The following is a 15,889-nucleotide window of genomic DNA, read 5'->3' on the forward strand; positions in this document are numbered from 1 at the left end:
ACAAGCAAAGTGAAAAGGACATTTTTAATCCATTTCTATAAACCAACATATTCAGTTTAGCAGCATAACCAGATGGTCTTGAGGTATTTCTAAATCCATACTCTGATTTTCACCCACCCTCCCAGTTCTCCCTCACACATCCACACACACACACACACACACACACAACCTGACACATTCATATTTGAGACTATGCTCAACAGACAAAAGGCAGACAGATGTGCACACACACACACACACACACACACACACACACACTTGAGTCCTGTAGCCTCAGTCGGGGACTGAGTAGAGCTGGCTCCCTCATAGTGGCTTGTAAGGCAGGCACACTCAATGGTGCAGTTTTGGCTGTGGAACAGAGAAAAGTGGTTCAGGCAGAGTGGGGTGGCTGGGAAAGACTTCTACACATTTCATCTTTAATCTCAAAGCTTGAACATTTCTGAAGAACATATCAGCGAGGTGGAGCAGCAAAGCATCCAGGGATGGGATGAGACCTCCAGTTTGGGAGAAGGAGACCCACCCTGCACATTCACTGTCAAATGACTTTCTTTTTAAATTCCTTCACTCAGTGATTTTTTTTGCCTTCTCCAAACCTACCTTTTGTGTGCCCAGTTTCTTCTCCACGCCCCCAGCAAGCCCCCCACCCTTACTGTCCTTCCAGGTGTAGAAGTTGGAGCGTGGAGAGGACGAGGGGGCAGAGCTGGAGCAGGATGAGGAAGGCAGGCGCTGTGCTGAGGGTTTGGATGAGGGGGAGTGCTCCTCCATGCCTCCCCCCTTGCGCTTCTTCAGTCCCTGCTGCTCAAAGTCCCTCCCCCCACCCTGCCCATGCAGTCCTGAGTCCCCCACACTGGCCCGGCTGTGAGAGTTTGTGGCAGAGGAGGGGTCTGGGGATGAGGAGTGGACCAGAGGAGGGTGTGTCCGTCTGTAAGTCCAGACGGCCTTAGCGGCAGGTGAGTGAGACTCTAAGAGGGAGGGTTGGGCCCGGGGTTTGCTGCTGGGGGAAAGAGTGCCATTGGTCTGTCCGTGTGGGACAAGCGAAGGAGGCGGGGCTTTGGAGGAGGAGGAGGCAGTGGAGGGTGGGCGGCCCCGGTCCTGGAGAATGATGCAGTTCCTGTCGGGACCCGAGTGTTCTCCTTCCTGGGACGGGACTTTTCGCTTCCGCAGGGCAGCGGCGGCGGCGGCCTCTTCTCGCAGCTTCAGCATTTGCTTGCTGGGGCGCCCCACTGGATTCTTAGGTCTCCCCGGACCCACGTGACGCACCACAGCTGCCTTTCCCACCAGGTGACCACCAGCAAAGCTACTGCCCCCAGAGTTCTCCCCCTGTAGGGCTGCGGTTGGTCTCCCTGGACCACGACTGGACGAGGACGATGCATTTTTCAGGGAAAAGCTGATATGACTTCCTGTGTGGACCTTCGAATGTAACGAAGAGGAGGATGCTGAGGCCATGGAGGGCGGAGGCGACGACATGATGGCCTTGGCTGAAGGAGTTGCAGACTGGAGGTCTGGGGCTTGAGGTATTTTTCTGGTTGGAGGAAAAAGAAGCTCCATCAATAGATATCAGATGCACTTTTGAAGACTAAACCATTGAAATATTACCAAATGAGAGCATCAAGAGTCCAATTTATGGCCTCTTTTTACTCTTCTATGTTAAATGCTATCTGGAGTAAATGTCAACTCCTACCATGTTCCTGTGGTTAAGACCTGGGACTGTCTGCGAGTCAAACAGGTGAAATAGTGCCGACTCATTTCTAATGTGGAAGGAAGGTTCTGCGTTCCTCAGTGATCAAACTAACTGCTGCTGCAGATAGAGGCTGGTTGTTTTAAAACAGCTGCTCTTGTATCCAACATTTCTTTGTTGAACTTTTTTGGACACCCACTGAACAGCATGGATCTGATGCACTTATCTGAAATTAAATCTGCGAGAACACCAGTACCACCGACTGGCTGGGATCCCATACTGCGCTGAGATTCACGGTAGGCGTCCACTATTCCGGCACGTCAAGCCGTATCCAACGCATTCAATTCATTTTCAATGAAATCCGGCCGATCGTTGTCGCCGTGCTCGCAAAGCATGCTGGGATTCCGGCACGGCGAGCGGCGGACCCGCGGCACGTCAAAAAGTTGGGCTCGGCAGACGGAGTGCGTTATCCAATGAAAGTAGATCATGTGATCTCCTGTGTCGCAGCAGCAGCAGCAGCAGCACAGCAGCTCTCCTCGCTCACAGATCCACAGCCATGGTGAAATACGAAATAATGTTCCATTGCTGACGATTTATACACATTCATTTCCCTCCAAAACTCAAATTTTTAGAGGGAGAAACTTCGGTTGGTTAAAATCACAAGTTATTTACTTTCCCCCGGAGCCCGTATGTTCTATCTACAACTTCGTATACAAGCCCCTCTGTACACGCCCACTGCAGTAGCAACACGGCGAGACTAGGCATCCAATCTGGCGAGTTAAGTTGACGTGCCGGAATAGTGGACGGCTACCGTAATGCCAACTACCTTTGGAAATGTCACCAGCTGCCTTGGAGCTGATATACATGATTGGGCAACACAAGAAGCAATGAAAATAAACAACATGGCGGTGAAGAAAGCATGTGCTCTGCTCTGGAAAGGGAACACAATAGCCGCTTTCGGACTGTAGGAACCTTTGGCAGTTCTAATAACCTTTTAATCCGCGGGGCCGTTTTCTCCCGCATTCGGACATACAGGAACTCGGGACCATCTCCCTCAGTTCCTATAACCATTTCAGCTCCTTCTCCTCAGCTGGGTCTGTTCTTGGTTCTATAGGAACACATCTGACGGAGGTGTTTGGTGGCTGGTAGCTCCGCCCCTTGTCATGTTGTCAGGCTGAAATGTTTCCTCATACGACACGGACACAACCTTGGCGTGTTTAATAAGTTAAACTTACACGTGGTCTCCTTTGTCTGCGGCGCTCTGCTCTCCTTCCTTCATGAAACCAAGAAGTACGGCCTGCGCTCCATCCTTCGTCTCCTGACTCTCTCTGTGAGCTCTTCCAGCCTCCATGTTAAGGCTGATTTATGCTTCAGGCGCAAAGCCTCTGACGCTCGGACGCAGAGCCTCTGCGAGCGTCAAAATCTTGACCACTCCCCCACGCAGAGGCTCTGCGCGCGTTGTCGTGCACCTCAGAAAAATCCTGACTACGCGACAGACGCACGCAGACCACCAACGGAAGTGCGCAGACAAAAGCGGCTGTGATTGGTCCTCGGTGTGCCTTTCCGGTTGTCTGTGTGGCTTCCTCCTTTGCATTTTCGCCAACTCCAATAAAAGAAGCTGTTCTTCTTCGATGTCGAGCAACTCCAGATCCATATCTTGCATACACTTTTTTTTTTTTTTTGGAAAGATAAACACTTCCGCCGCCGCCGCCATAGTTCTCGTCACCGCCCACCGAAATTCTCGCGAGGGGAAACTGCTGTGCGTCCCGAGAAATTCCAGACCGAGGTTGCAGAACCATAACATGAAAAGTGGTTCGCGACCAGAGCAAAGCAACACGTCAAGACGATAGACGCAGAACTATAATCCGCCCTTTAGACGCCTGATGTGATCGTCCATGATTAATATCACCATCATGCAGACCATGAACACGGTGGCCTCCCCGCTCTCCATGTTAGCTTCTTTGTGGTGTTTTTTCTTCTCTCCTTACTTTTACCGGGTTTTGTTTTGTTGTTGAATGTGGCGCTAAAGTAACACGTCGCTGATGCAGACGGCTGCGTGCGGCGCATCAGTCCCGACTCATGTGCGAATGCAAACTGAAACAGTTCCGCTGGGGAAGCGCAGTTATCAGAACGAAATTCGAGTAGGACAGTTCTGATAACTGCGTTCTTAGAACGGCTCTGTCCGAAAGCGGCTAATGTGGTTGAACACTGGTGAGAAGGTCCATGATGTTTGCAGTGGAACTAAGTAAAGCCACACCCACTCCCTCCTGATGCATGTTGGGAGTGAGTGGTTGCAGTTTGACAGCATGAACAATGTTAGCTTTGCTTCTATGCTGTAACAGCAGCTGTTTAATGCTCGATATCAACTTGTGTGTTCACTGTCAGCTGGAAGAGGTGAAGACAGCTCTGTCAAATGAAGATCTGATGAGATACGAGATGTAGTTTCGTTTTGTTGCTCTTGACAACCCTGTCAGTAACACTAAAGCTCTTTGACATGCAGTGTTCATTTTGGTTTGCCACAATAAAGGAATAACAAAAGACTCTTAGATTTGACATGACAGCAAAGCAGGACATGTGGTCTTACTTCCAAAGGTGGGCGCTGATGTGCTGCTCCAACATGCTGCTGAGGGCCCACCTCAGGTGGTGAAGTCTCCTGTCAAATGTGTAGATGCCGTGACCCAGCGAGTGGCTGCCGAATGAGCACATCTACAGAGAAATGATTTGTTAGAAAACAGACACACATCCATCAGTGAACATCATGTGACTCATGCTGCAGCTTTGTGTTCTGCAGAAAATCTCTGCACACACACACATGTATACATGTGTATATCTATAGATTCAGATTTTTTCTTCTCCATTTTCAGACTTGCTAAATATTAATACTGCTTTAAAAAAATAAAAGCACAAGTTTTGCAACAGCATTTACAATCGTCAGGCTTAAACAGAATTTCATATCATGTGTCAGAAACAGAAGGAGTTTGACAGGAATACGCTGGTTCTCTTTAATGCACAGCTAATGCACAGCTAATGCACAGCTAATGCACAGCTAAAGCACAGCTAAAGCACAGCTAAAGCACAGCTAAAGCACAGCTAAAGCACAGCTAATGCACAGCTAATGCACAGCTAATGCACAGCTAATGCACAGCTAAAGCACAGCTAAAGCACAGCTAAAGCACAGCTAAAGCACAGCTAATGCACAGCTAACGTGGCTCACCGCTGCTGGTCGGGGATGTGCAGCAGAAGAGGAGATATCTGAGAGCTCCTCTGCTCCTTCTGCCTCACTTTCATCACTGGAGATGTGTCCGTGGACCAGAGGCGAGGGGGCTCGGAGACGGGCCTCATCCTGACGTTGCTTCTCCTCCTCTGGGGCGCATTCCGACGGAGCCGTCGATCGACTGGAAACAAAGTCAGCTAATTCTTTTAAGCTGTAAGTGAACATCCAGAGGACAAGCAGGTCAGAACTTCTACAGCACATTGACTGGCTCAAAAAAAGAAAGAAAAAGATCAGGTACTAAACTCAATAGATATTCATCTTCAAATGCATCAGGACCAGTTTCACAATATTTATACCGTTGCATGGAAAACTCCCATGACTGGGATGGTGTTATAGCCTGCTGAGAAGACGTTTGATGGGCCCCAGTTCAATAGGTCACTAAATAAAATATGTATTTGTATTACTAAAAATATTTTAAATATCCATATAAATGATATGATGAGAAATCTGAAAGAAATCTAATATCACACCCAGTGCTTCCCATGTTCTCTCAGCCGAATATCAGAACCAGACAATGTTTAACATCTGAAAATATGAATTATTGCTGTAAGCCAACACACCCACCAATCAAAAGAGGAAGTGGAAGGTTTAATCAGGAATCCCCAGATAAGGACTCTGATTTGCAGTGAAAGACATGGCAATTTTCAAAAACTTTAGCAAAAGTATGAGTCAGGGAACATGAAAAGTTCAGCTACAACAAACAGCTGATTTTCAATGACTTTTGCCAAGTTTGCAGAGTGCAAAATCCATTTTTGTTCATTGGCCGCGCTCACCTGTCCAATCATCCCAAAAGTTTCGACATAGCCTCAGAACTCAAATCCACTCTGGTACACATCTGTCCAGCCAGCTAAGATAAACTACTCACATTTACAGCATCCCCTAGTTTTGGACTTTTAGCAAATTAGATGCATTTCCTCCTGGAGAGTTTTCAACTTAGATGTTAAATTTAAAGCACCATTTTCCAATTTGATAGTTAGCAAGCCGAACGCTGCAGGTACATTATTTGCACATAATGCGGTACGTCTAAATTCCACTCTGGTAAATTTTTTTGGTTAGGTCAGTACTTAAAGCATACTGAGTCTGAACCTGAGGAGGAGTTGACAAACAGAAGCTTCATGACTTTGTTCTGTAGCGAAACACAGTCCCAGCCAGCGAATCACAGGGGAGCTCAATCTGATCAGCTTCCAAAGAACGTGGGATGCTTTTATCAATGTGTGTGATACGGTTTACGATGCAGAGGGGGAAAGACTGTGGCTTTCAGAACAGCGCCGCCCTGTGGCCAACGTGTAGAATTATTTGTGCTTTAGATAAATATAGCCATTTATGGACCCAGTCTGATAAATGGCTATATTTCCAGCCTTATGATTCCGGCTGCCCCATGAGTTTTATATACAGAATAATAATGAAAATAAACAACAGAACAAAAACAATAGGGTTCTAGCACTGCTGGGTGCTTGGAACCACGTATGCGTCAAATCGCTGGACCCCTGACTAGCGGTGTTCTTATTGTTCAAAGGGCTTCAAATGTCAGATTCTCCATCATGTAGCAGCACACTAGGGAAGCTCTGAAATATCACCCAAGGCTTTTTAAAAAATCATCCTCACACCACTCTTATGAAACATTAAGTGTGTGTGTGTGTGTCTGTGTGTGTGTGTGTGAGAGAGAGACCCGGGAGTTAACAGCAGTGTGTGTGTGTGTGAGTGTGCGTTTCACATACAGCTGTTGCTGTGTCTGAACATCTGTGGAGGCTGGAGACAGAAGAAACTGAAAGGACCATAAACGTTATTACAGCCAGTGGAAAGAAAAGGCTGCCACTCATTCATTTGGAGTCAAACTGTTCAGATTGTTTGAGTTGACGTGACTCCGACTCTCAGAAACAACAGTATGTGTGCAGCTCTTTGGAAGCGACTGACGGGTCAACCAAACAGCTTCCTGCCATATTTATCCCATCTTAAAATCTTTACGGAGAAATGTTTCGGGAATGAGCAGACAGTTTGAGCAACAGAAATATACAACTAAACCGTTGTTATATTTCAAAGGAGGGGGTTCAACTCAAGCCATTTATTTATTTTGATCTATTTTGGCATTTAAATGAATGGGTTCTTTCTTGTAAACTACAAGGAACGCATTTTCTTATTGTTTTGCCAAAATCATTTCCAAATCAGGGATGCAGTGGAGAGTAGAATAATATGAAAGCGTTTCATTAAAGTTGATCCAAGCAGTGCTCCTTTTTGTGCTGCTCCTGTTTTCAGTGGGGACCACCAGTGATGCAAGTGGGAAACGTTTGTCTGAAGCCATTCAGAAAAGCATGTCACGCCTCTTAATGTCCCTGCGCGGCATCAAACACGTTATTAATCACTGAATAATATTCATTCCGTAACATAACAACCACAATCCACAGCAACCCCGATTCACTGAGAGTATATTCAAGCCATGTTCAGCATTCTCAGAATATTGGTCAAATACCTTTGGAAATGCCCCCCCCCGAAATGACCAACTTGTAATTATCACATGGGTCATGAACCCACAGTGGAAAAAGTCAGCATTAAATACAGAAACTTACAGCAGCCGAGGCCTCTACAGGGCAGCAGGTCAGTCATGCTTTGGTGCTCAGTAAGAGCAGAGATACTCATTGCGCGGCTCGCGAGCCACATGCGGCTCCTCAAGCTCTAATTGGCGGCTCGCACTCGCATAGTAGCTTATAACAATATGGTAACAATAACAATACATTTTTTCAAATAACATACAGCGAAAACTGCACAGTATTAAATATTTTTATTAAGTATTAATTAAGGCTTAATGGTGTTTCCTAAAGGGGGCTCTGTTAAACCTGGCAACGCAGCCCGCTTAACCCACCATCACACTTGACCGCAGTGCACGCTGGCTCTTTTAGCCAGCATGAGATGCAGGCACAATGGATCAGTTTTTAATTAAAAAAAGGGCAAAAACCAGCACAAAAACCATGCCCATCTTAAATGTCTCACTATGATTACAACAACAAACTACAAATACAACATGAAGAAAGTCGAGGACATGCACGCCAGCTTCTGCTCATCCCAGTATTAAGGTGAATGTGGTCTTAATTGAAAATGTATTGGCTGTGTTGTTTCTTTTTTGTGGGATGTTTTATATGTAGAAATGCATATTTGCAAAAGGCGACTTAGTATGTTGTTGTAAAAGTGGCTCTTCCTTTGATTTTGCTGCCAATGTGGCTCTTGTGAAAAAAATAGTGAGTATCACTGGTCTGAGCAGTTCAACGTGTTGTCAGCCAGCACGGCTCCAACACTCCCAGAATCTTAACACTATCCACCAACTGGGTACAATAGCTGAGCAGCAAGTTAAACTGTAAAAGTGCTCGTCAAATCCATGTGAACATGAATATTTACAATAATGGCCACTCTTGTATGCATCATTAGTAATCTTGCCAACCTGAAGGCAGGCAGGCTGGCCAGAGGTCTCCTGCAGTGTGGAACCCCAGCCTGCTCCCTGGGGGCCTCAGGGCTGGTGGAGCCTCCAGTAGAGGAGCCTCCCTCCAAGGCCTGGACCCCTTTGTCTCGAACCTTCGTCTTCAGTTCTGCCACCAGCTGGTCAAAGTTTTTGCTGCGGCCCGCCACCTTCCTCCGCTGGTGGATGGAGTGGATCTGAGGAGGAGCAGAAAGATCCAGATGAAGCTGCTTTCAGTTGTGTTCACATTCAGATCCATCCCAGCTTCAGCTTTACGGAATGACTGAGTGGCACTTCAGGTGACATGCTGTCCTCACACTCACAGCTCTGTCAGATACAACATCCCATAAACAAACTTTTCAATACACAATTACCGTTTCTATCGCTGGATGAATAGCATCATGAGCCCGTGGCATCTTTCAGTCTACGGGTGTCTGTGACACAGGCCACCTGGCCTCCCACCAACCACTATACCAGGACTCTTCCTGTGTCTTAACCCATGTGCAGGGCTCAGTATCAGATGGAGCTGATCAGCAGCAAAAAGCTGGGGTTGCCCTTTCAGTCACCTGAAAACCTTTGCTCTGATTTCATTATTCCCAACTTTGCCCCTTTAATGGCAGTTTAGTTTCCTTCAGTGCTGCACTGTGGGCCTCGCCAATGCAATTAATGGGAAATAGCTTCAAAAGAAAAGAGTAATTCAAACTTTCAAGTGCTTGAAAAAAAACCTTTAACAAGCAAAAGAAAACTTAGTCACTCGTGGATCTGACACAAGGACACAGAATCTACATTTGATGCAGTTAAAAAGCTTTTGCTGTCAACTTTCTGAGAAAGGATTATTACCAAAAATAATACCTAAACTTATTAGCTGTTGTGTTTCTGCTCTGATGTATTTTAATGAAGTCAAAGACACAGGGGACACATGATCCCACCATACACTGTTAAGAAAAAGCCTTTGGGGTCAGAGGAGGCGGAGCTACTTACATTACATGTCAACAGGCGAGTGCAGACCTTCTTCCTGTCGGGGTCGAGGACGCCGCAGTGTTTGTCCAAGTCACACTCCCTCTCTGAGGATACAGACACAATCTCAGCCATGACATCACAAACAGCACAAGAATTAAGGTCAACAAACACCTTCCTTTATCAGGCAGGGGAAAAAATACAAATAAGTCTATATTCACCAGTGTTTTCTACCAACTGTATCACCAAGTACATTCAGCTTTACACATGAATACTAATGTTGAAAAGGGTGCAAGAGATTGTCATCATATCAAGTTCTGAGACTTGTGGATGTATTAAATTCAGGTTTCGGCATCTGATAAGCCCTGAAAAAATGTATCCAATACCCAAATGATCCTTTTCAGATGGTATTTCATAGTTATCGTGTCCACAATGTACATTTATTTCCGACGGCTACACATATTCTTTCTTTATCTTATAATATGATGACGTTTTATGCGATTACAACTTCCTAATGAAGGAGATAAAAACAAGTTAATGAATACATATTAGATAATCAGGCCATCCACTCCTCTACCTAACAGTCAGCATTACCCCAGTCTGTCCTTGTGAACTCACTGGAGGCCACTTTGTTGTAGGGCCGGGGGATCCGGTGGCCCGACACCACAGAGGGCTGAGCAGCATCCTTCCTCTGAGTGGGGTGCCTGTCACTGGGTGAAGGCCTACCAGTGGGAGCGCCTCCATGTGGCCAAGGAGGATCTCTGAGTGAGGGAGGTGGAGACATGATCTGAGGCTCCAGAGGCGGCGGCTGCTTGAACACTGATGACTCTGAGTGGCTGCTGTGGGAGGACTTCTCCAGAGGGGAATGTCTGTGGGACACCAGGAGAATCGCCAGTTCAAAGTTAGCTTTGTGACATATCCTACCAACTGACCAAGGTTTGAAATACAGACAGAAAAATGTCTAACCACACCCTCCTCTCTGTGCACGGAGATGACGGTGCTGAGAGCTTTTTTGTGACCTGTGCACCAACATAAGTTTTTGAATGAAATAATAAAGAGGTATCACATATTAATGAGGGAGCTTTAAAGGAGCTGGTCGGGGGACCATTTCCAATACCTGCCCGTCTACTTTCCAAATATTTCCAACATTTCCAAACAGACATGAGTGGAACAGATCGCCCCACTCAGCTCTGGGCAGAGGGAAAAGCAGATTTCCCTAAAAACCTTTTACTTGAATCCAGCCAATACCTTTACTCTGAACAATATATCTGATGAGCCCTAAACTCAGGTTTGAACTTTCTTCCCGACTTGTGCCACTGCTCTTACCGAACTCCATCCTTGGAATTCTTGGAGTGTTTGTACTGGGGTGGGGTGGAGGGTGAAGGTGGGGCTGCCCGTAGCTGCCCAAAGCCCTGCCCTCGACCCTCCCATGACGAGGCGGAGGCAGTGTTGGTCCCGTGGGAAGGAGAGTGGCCATGGTGGGGTCTCTGGGGCAGAGGTGCAGATGTGGGAGAGCGCAGTCGGCCGTACAGCTTTGCCAGAGGGCCGTGTCTCCGCTCGCAGTGCTTTTCAAACGCCTGAGGCTTCACTACTTGGCCACAATGGCTGCACACCACCAAGTAGAAGTCATCATGGCCAGGGTAGAGGCCAAAGATGGACATGTCTGCAAGGAGAACAGAAACATGTCATTTTGAGAGAGCAGGCAGAGGTGATGATGCGTTGATGAAAGTGGTGGCTCCTCCCACTTTGGGCTGCTATACCTCGTACATAAGCATGTGAGCTTCGTGTGGACGACTGTCTACTGGTGTGACCAACGGTACTAATCTGTGGACTTAATTCATGATGCATATGTGCAGCAAACCACTGTGTGAACACGCTGATCTGATGGACTGCAGTCCTCCACCCAGAAGAGAAACATGTCCACATCTACGAGGGCCACAGTCAACCAAGAACAGAACTGTTAGAACTTTAATCTGTATTTACAAGGTCAAACCAAGTAACTACCCCCCCCCCCAGCATCCGAACCAAATGAAAACTGAGCTGCAGCTTCTGCTCTCTGTCTGATTATATGACAGTATATTCAACAGCTCCCATCCACCAGCATGTGGTCTAACAAGGTGCAGTGAGCACGATACCAAATCCTTTAGCAAAAGACATCTTATAAGAAAACAATGAGTCTAAAGACGAGCAGTTTCGCGTGGTGCTCAAAGAGTCAGGTGTGGAGTTAATAACAACTACACGGTTACTGCAGTACTATCAAACTCTTTCTGTACAACAAGGACTGTTCAACCCCTTACATTTTGAGATGTTTGCCCTCACTGTCAGCGCTTTACACAACAACGCCGTCTAATAATCCTTTAAGGTGTAGTGCGACATGCGTTTGGTCTTTCAAGCCTTAAGTGATGCACACGTTGCATCAACATTTACAAAACACACCAACTATTAGGCTGAGGAAGAAAAAAAAAAAGCCTTTTGGTGGACAGTTTAAGGATTTCCCTGTAATTTACTTACACTGGGTTCAACGACCATAAATTAGCCTCAAGTCTGAATGTATTGATAGAAATTGTTCCAATTGTACCTGTTGCTGTAAGAACTTTTCTGTCATGTGTCAGTCCAGAATCCTGACACACATTTTCAGGTCTCCCTGTTGCTGTCACAGGCAGGTCTGAATGAAACGTGAGGAACATTAACAAGGGAATGCCCCATGTGACAATGACTTGATGATGTCACTTTAACAGCCATTGGTGTTACTGGTCTCTAGTCTGCAAAGGACTTAAGCCGTGTAGACGTCAGTGACTTACCCTCTTTACTGAGTGACATAGCCTCTGCGGCCTTTTTGCCATTCTTGTTGCAGTCATCCACATCAGGCCCTGAAACATCACACAACACACATGTTCAAGAGCCCTGCTAAAAACAGTACGTCCATTTCAACACAAATAATAATCTCATCTCACACATCATACAGTTTTATCGGCTCGTTCGGCTGGGTTATATAAAGCACTGACTTGCAGGTCAACTGCTCCACTCCGGGCTGCTGCTCTGTGCTTTTATCACAGCTAGCTGAAAATTAGTTGCTATTTCACTGTGCAGTGAATGAAGACTTTATTTCAGAGTTATGGCCCCTGTATCACTTGGGGAAGATGTGAGACAATTAGTGAGCGCACATACTTCACACTGGCCGACACAGGAGGGCTTTATAAGTCATATCTCCTGGCAAACATAGTCCTGTTTACATGGGTACAGCGGTGGAAGCGAGGCTGCCAGAGAAGGTTGAGATGATGCTAAAAGAACACCGGGTAACGCTGGCTAATATCAAAGGCTGGGCCAGCATTTACATGGCAGCAGCAGCAGCAGACTCCTCCTCCGTCACCGGTGCCTTCTCTGATCCTCCTTCGGCTAGCATTAACATGCTAACGCTGGCTGCCGTGCTAGCCTAGCTTTGCACGGTGAGAAGTTGCTCGCCCAGCCGCCCTCTCTAACCTCCTTCCGCTCGGATGCCACCGCTGCCCAGCTGCTTTCAGTCAAAGCAAGCGGGTTCCAGAAGTGCCGGCAGCCCATTTTACTGTCACGGCATCAAAACAAAACGCTAGAATGACCATGTCTTAACATATATCACTATTTCTGTCTTGAAGACAGCGTTTGCCTCGGGAGCAGCGGGAAAGCAACATGTTACCCACCCAGCACTAGGACCCGGCAGGGTCTTTGTTTGGGTAACATGGTTAGCCTTGTCCATCGTTTCTACAGAAATTAACTGCCGTGATTTTGTAAAATGATTTCGTAGCAAACAGTGTTTGCGCCAGAATGCTTCCTTACCGTCTGCCGCTGTCACGCAGGCCAAGTCGGCCCAGGCAGTCCAGCTCTGACCAACGAAATCATCAAGACTCGGTACCCGCCGATCCAGAGCAGCCATTACTTTTGCTGCGCGTTCACGCACCGCCATCATCACTGCGCGGCAAGCAACTTACGTCATATCTCGCGTTCTCGACAAGATAGGAACTTCCTGCGTGCGCGTTCTAAAACCATAGACATAATATACATATAACCCCCGTATATTATGTCTGTTAAAACAGTCTGAGCGGAAGGGATTGGGATAGGACATACACTCCTGATCCAAATCTTAAGACCATTAAAAATTGCATGAATTTGCATTTTGCACCGTTGGATCTTAGGAAGGTTCTAAGTAGAGCTTCAACATGCAAAAAGAAGAAAAGGGAACAAGAGACCAAAAGTTGTGAGCAGGCAATTTATTGAAAACAACAATTGAACTGAAATAGGCTGTACATCAGCTGATCAAATGTTTCAGACCACAGCCTTTAAAAGCCAAACTCTGTGCTAAATTTTGGATTCCATGTCATTTCCTGTCAAGTAATCACTTTGTGAAAATCTCTTGATGGCAATGGCAAAAAAAGCTCACCATCTTTGAACGTGGTAGGATTGTTGAGCTGCATAAACAAGGCCTCACACAAGGTGCCATCGCTGCTGAGGTTGGACGCAGACAGTCCTTTTGCATGATCCTAGTCCCAAATTAAGGCCCTTACTGGTGCTGACTGCAGCCCACTAACCATCAGACGGCATCTGAGAAGGAAGGACTTCAAAAACAAGAAACGTCTTCAAAGGCCACGTCTCCTTCAACGCCACAAAATTGCCAGTTTGGACTTTGCATGGAGCACCAAACACGGGACATTCAAAGGTGGAGGAAAGTTTTATTCTCTGACGAGAAAACATTTAACCTTGATGCTCCTGATGGCTTCCATGAAGAGGAGATGCCACCTGAGAGGTTTTCTCCGCAGCACAGTGGAGGGGGCGCCATCGTGATGTGGGGTGCTTTTTCCTTCAGTGGAACAATGGAGCTCCAGGCTGTGCGGGGGGGGGGGGGGGGGGGGGGGGCATCACACAGCAGCTGGCCATGTTGCAGCGGGCATCCCTCATGACTGAGGGCCCTCGTCTGTGTGGTAATGACGCTTCAATTCACAGTGCCCGTCTGACCCAGACTTTTTTCCAGGAGAATAACATCACTCTTTTGGACCACCCTGCGTGTTCCCCTGATCTTAGTCCAATTGAGAACATTTGGGAATGGATGGCAAGGGAAGTGTACAAAAATGGACGTCAGTTAGAAACAGTGGATGCCCTGAAACGATCTTCACCACTTGGAGCAACATTCCCACTAGCCTTTGGAAAGACTTGCATCAAGCATGCCAAAACCAATTTCTGAAGTGATCAACAATAATGGTGGAGCTACTCATTACGGAGTCCGTTTTTGACACTTTAATTTCTGTTTTAGGAGGTTTTGGGTTTTTTTTAAGCCGTGGTCTTTTGATCAGCTGATGTACAGCCTATTTGAGTTCAGTTGTTGTTTTCAATAAATTGCCTGCTCAAAACTTTTGGTCTCTTGTTCCCACATCTTCTTTTTGCATGTTGAAGCTCTACTTAGAACCTTTTCCAAGATCCAACAGTGCAAAATGCAAATTCATGCAATTTCTAACAGTCTTAAGATTTTGATCAGGAGTATATTTACTCACATGTATTCAGTACAGTTCTGATTCATAGTACACACATATCTGAGAAATCTGACAACTCCTTTTTACACAAATGAAAAACATCCATGTAATCCAATATTAAGAAAAGCAAGTTCCTTTGTAAACCTATCAAATTGAGCAGATTCACTGTGTGAGGCACTGCATTATCACAACGATAAAACAATAAAAGTAGGTACCCCATCCCATGTCTAAGAACTCTGATCAAACTGATGTGGCTTTATTTTTTGCCCTGAGGCAGCACGATGGGGTCACACCTGGCCCCAGGATTATGTTCACTGGGAGAGCATGTTCTAAAATGGTGATCAGAAGTCACCAGCCCACAAATGTGAACACACCCTCCTCTTTTCTAATCCCCTTATGTGGTTAAGCCTCACACAGCTATTCAGAGCTGCACCACACACAATTCACCACAAAGACATATCTCTGGGTCTTCCTCAAGGGTCCAGTGCTATCAGTCATTTAATCAAATTTTTGTTCCACAAAATATGTTGTGAAAGTCCCAGACAGTGGTCTTATTTTGTACTGTTGGAGCTCAGAGCTGCATTAGACACTGAAACATGTTATCTGGATTAAAGTAACCACTTCAGGTTGGTTTAAGTCATATTTATGTACACAATGAGTCGTTTTTTAACTTACACATGCTTCCATTTGGGAATATTATCAGACAGCATAACTTTTTTAAATTTAAATTTTTTCCATGCTGATGATTCTCAATATTTATCCATGAAACCAATCAGTTGGTCAAGCATGTCTTGAAGACATAAAGAGCTGAATCACTCTGAAATTTGCTTCTAATTTCACACAAAACTGAGGCTGTTTGTGGATAGCGTCTCATGAAGACACCGTCCAGCTCTGTAGTTTCTCTGGATGGTACCTTTACCTTGGCTTTACATACTACCATGAGGGACTTTGGAGTTATTCTTGACCAGGTAGAGTTTTTTTTCTCACATATTAAAAAAAAAAAAAAGGTTTCTGGGGCCAATTTCTTTCACATTCTT

The 15,889-nt window shown here is 46.0% G+C and overlaps 1 protein-coding gene across 5 annotated transcripts; it reads right to left on the reverse strand.

Annotated features, from left to right (window-relative positions):
* Positions 1-127: 127 nt before the first annotated feature.
* Positions 128-13,297, reverse strand: atxn7l2a (ataxin 7-like 2a). 5 transcript variants are annotated; one of them, XM_075461892.1, is made up of 10 exons: positions 13,168-13,297; positions 12,156-12,224; positions 10,681-11,017; positions 9,973-10,223; positions 9,379-9,461; positions 8,383-8,594; positions 4,893-5,073; positions 4,263-4,384; positions 598-1,522; positions 128-348 (listed from the first exon to the last, which is right to left on the reverse strand). In XM_075461892.1, the coding sequence occupies exons 1-10, from the start codon at positions 13,295-13,297 to the stop codon at positions 331-333; spliced, it is 2,328 nt and encodes a 775-aa protein (XP_075318007.1). In that variant the 3' UTR covers positions 128-330. The 5 variants fall into 5 exon arrangements, with proteins under 5 accessions (XP_075318007.1, XP_075318005.1, XP_075318006.1 ...); XM_075461890.1 differs by having other exon boundaries at positions 4,893-5,103; XM_075461891.1 differs by having other exon boundaries at positions 9,949-10,223.
* Between the last annotated feature and the right edge of the window lie 2,592 nt (positions 13,298-15,889).

This window comes from Odontesthes bonariensis, chromosome 3, assembly GCF_027942865.1.
Source record: "Odontesthes bonariensis isolate fOdoBon6 chromosome 3, fOdoBon6.hap1, whole genome shotgun sequence".
Classification (NCBI taxonomy): domain Eukaryota; kingdom Metazoa; phylum Chordata; class Actinopteri; order Atheriniformes; family Atherinopsidae; genus Odontesthes; species Odontesthes bonariensis.